This window comes from Ptychodera flava, unplaced genomic scaffold (assembly GCF_041260155.1).
Source record: "Ptychodera flava strain L36383 unplaced genomic scaffold, AS_Pfla_20210202 Scaffold_87__1_contigs__length_454918_pilon, whole genome shotgun sequence".
NCBI classification, from domain to species: domain Eukaryota; kingdom Metazoa; phylum Hemichordata; class Enteropneusta; family Ptychoderidae; genus Ptychodera; species Ptychodera flava.
Genome location: NW_027248409.1, coordinates 184,300 through 186,976, shown reverse-complemented (window position 1 = coordinate 186,976; position 2,677 = coordinate 184,300). Strand labels below are relative to the sequence as shown.

General features: G+C 41.8%; 1 protein-coding gene across 1 annotated transcript; it reads right to left on the bottom strand.

Annotated features, from left to right (window-relative positions):
- Positions 1-230: 230 nt before the first annotated feature.
- LOC139129051 (zinc finger protein 862-like) lies at positions 231-1,856 on the bottom strand. The gene has a single exon (XM_070694723.1). The coding sequence runs from the start codon at positions 1,854-1,856 to the stop codon at positions 231-233; it is 1,626 nt and encodes a 541-aa protein (XP_070550824.1).
- Positions 1,857-2,677: the final 821 nt, after the last annotated feature.

Genomic DNA, 2,677 nt, shown 5'->3' with positions numbered 1-2,677 from the left:
TAACACAACTGACACATGTTTATACATGTTTATATGTCTATCATGTCATATAAGCTTCAATAAAGGTGTTGGTTCACTTTGCAGATTTTTCAAATTCAAAATCTGGCTGTGTATTAACACGTGGGCCAGGCAATTTGTGACCCTCTACATGTCTGGACCTCTCACAACTCACTAGCCACCTTGCTATTGCAGCATCAGGATTGAAGGATTCAAGATCTGGCCTTCTGACATTACAAAAAGTTGTTTTGAAAATTCTCTTGATTCATGGTGGTTCTTAATTCTGTCTTGATCACATTGACTTTAGAGAAACCCCTCTCACATGCACTGGTACTGGGGGAGATAGTAAACATATAATCAAGCAGCTTTTTCATGGGGTCACCCACTATGCTGACTGACTGTAGTACTGTAAGTGAATAAACACTGAGAAGAGAGTTGGCTCTGAACCTCCTGCAGTATAATTTGAGGGCCAACCAATCTTTACAAACAGAATCTCTTTCAAACTCTGTGAAGTATGAAGATACACAAGTATCATACATCAAATCATGCATATCATCATTTCCATAAACATATATTTCCTCAGTACCCAGTGGCCAGTTGTGGAAATTTAGACACTGAAGTTGTTTCAGTGGTGGCTCATTCAAGTTATCAAATCGGTCACTGATATAGTTTACAGTATTATCAATCAAATCTGTATACTCAGACACTGTGTACTCAGGTGTCAATGCTTGACCACTGATTTCTATTTCACCAAACTTTCGATCATCAACATTGTAATTTTGCAAGAAAAACTGCATGTTATTCCCAGCAACAGATTTCAGAGCATTTAATCTGACTACAGTTTGTTCAAGTTTATCAGGAAGTTCAGTTATGAGCAAATCTTCAAGTTGAAATGCTCTAGATAGATCTGATACAATGGGTAGGTAGTCAAGCAGAAAGAACATCATCTTCAGAAACCGGATAGAAGTAATTCCTTTCAAAAACCCCTTTCCACGGTTTGCATCATCAGCACGGTTTCCGGCAGTGGCGTTGTGTTGTAGATAAAGTACAACTGATCTCAGATTTCGAGATATGGCTTTGACGGCCCTTTCTTTACTCGCTAGCCAGCGAACTTGTTTGACAGACGAGAAGTGCGCTAAATCTGTCTCAAAGATTCTCGAGATCTCGGCTAGTTCTCGGCGACGTTTCGGCGAAAAATGATAGAAAGAAAAAATGCCCTTCAGTATTTCTTCAAAGTCTGTCATTATTTTCAGACGTTTAGATGCATCTAAAATGGAAAGCTCGAGTTTATGAGCAACACAGTGAATTCCAACTACCGACGGTATTATTCCTTTGATTTTGGTAACAACTCCAGTTTTCTTCCCCATATTTACGGACGCGCCGTCAAAATTAGCGCAGACAAGGGATGGCGTCTTTCCGCTGTCGGGGTGAAGGTCCTGCATATTCAGATCGACTTCCGCGAGGCCTGTCACCAACGCATCGAACACTCCCTGAGACTGCGCATTCTCCACTTGGACAACGCTGACTTGTCGTGTTATTGGCAATTTCTCTTTTCCTACATAACGAATGTACGTTATTTCTTGCTCAACAACGGATCTATCGGTGCTACCATCAGCTAGTGCACTGACGAAATTTGCGTCTTTAATCTCTCCAGAAATCCGCCGTTTCAAATTATCGGCGATAGACTTCATAAACGTTGTGCAACCGTGCGTATTTATGTAATTGTGTCCGAGCGGTAAACCATTTTTGAGTTGAACACGGCACAAGAACTCGAAATCTGAAAATGGCTTTCCGGCCTTTATGACAGCATATGCAGTATTGAACAAATATCTCAATTTATCCTTCTGTTGTGCGTCCATTTTCGCGAACGACTTGGCAATTGGTGTGTCGAGTACACTGCACGTAGACTGAACGTCTTCCACAGACGAGCGGAAAGTTGACTGCGTATCATTATATTACCATGCCCTGCCAGTCGCATTTTGATTTGTCGAGCTGAACCACGTGACTGACCACAAATACACAGTAATGGTCTGTTTACATGCCCGTGAATATGAATAATAAGATTAACAACTCAAAGTATTGTAACTTTACAGCTCAAACGTAAATCATAATCAATCACAAAATGAAAGGGAGCACTTGTAGGTCAAGTTGAGATACTTTTTTCTGAAAACATCTCAGGATTTGCCAAATTTTTACAGCGCGCGTGACTGTTCGTCGCGTATTGCTCAGTTTTTGGGGCCCAGTTGTCGTTCGCCTCCTGAAATTTTCGGAAATTTTGACGGTTTTCTTGGGTTCGCAGATAATAAATGGAAATAACAGACTCCGCTCTGACCATTAACGTTTATTTGTGGGCGCGGGCTCGAGGAAAGCCAAATTAACGGGCTCGGCAAGCCTCGCCCGTTAATTTTTGGCTTTCCTCTCGCCCTTGCCCACAAATAAACGTTAATGGTCAGCGCGTCGCCCGTTATTTCTATAGTTTGTTGTCGGTAATATTGGCGAGTACAGGACAAATGCTCATTTGTGATATCGTGCGATTTCAGCGCGTCGATTCTAAAACTTGAAGTACCTCTCACTAAAGCACTGTTTTTGTCAGAAATATGCGGAAACTTTCGACAATATGCACAGTACATCGTCTCGTTGCCATCGTCGTAAGTCACCCATGGCCATGACGTCACCCACT

What these genes read in the sequence shown, in the direction of transcription:
- LOC139129051 (XM_070694723.1), bottom strand. Translation starts at nt 1,856, where the DNA reads ATGGACGCACAACAGAAGGATAAATTGAGATATTTGTTCAATACTGCA.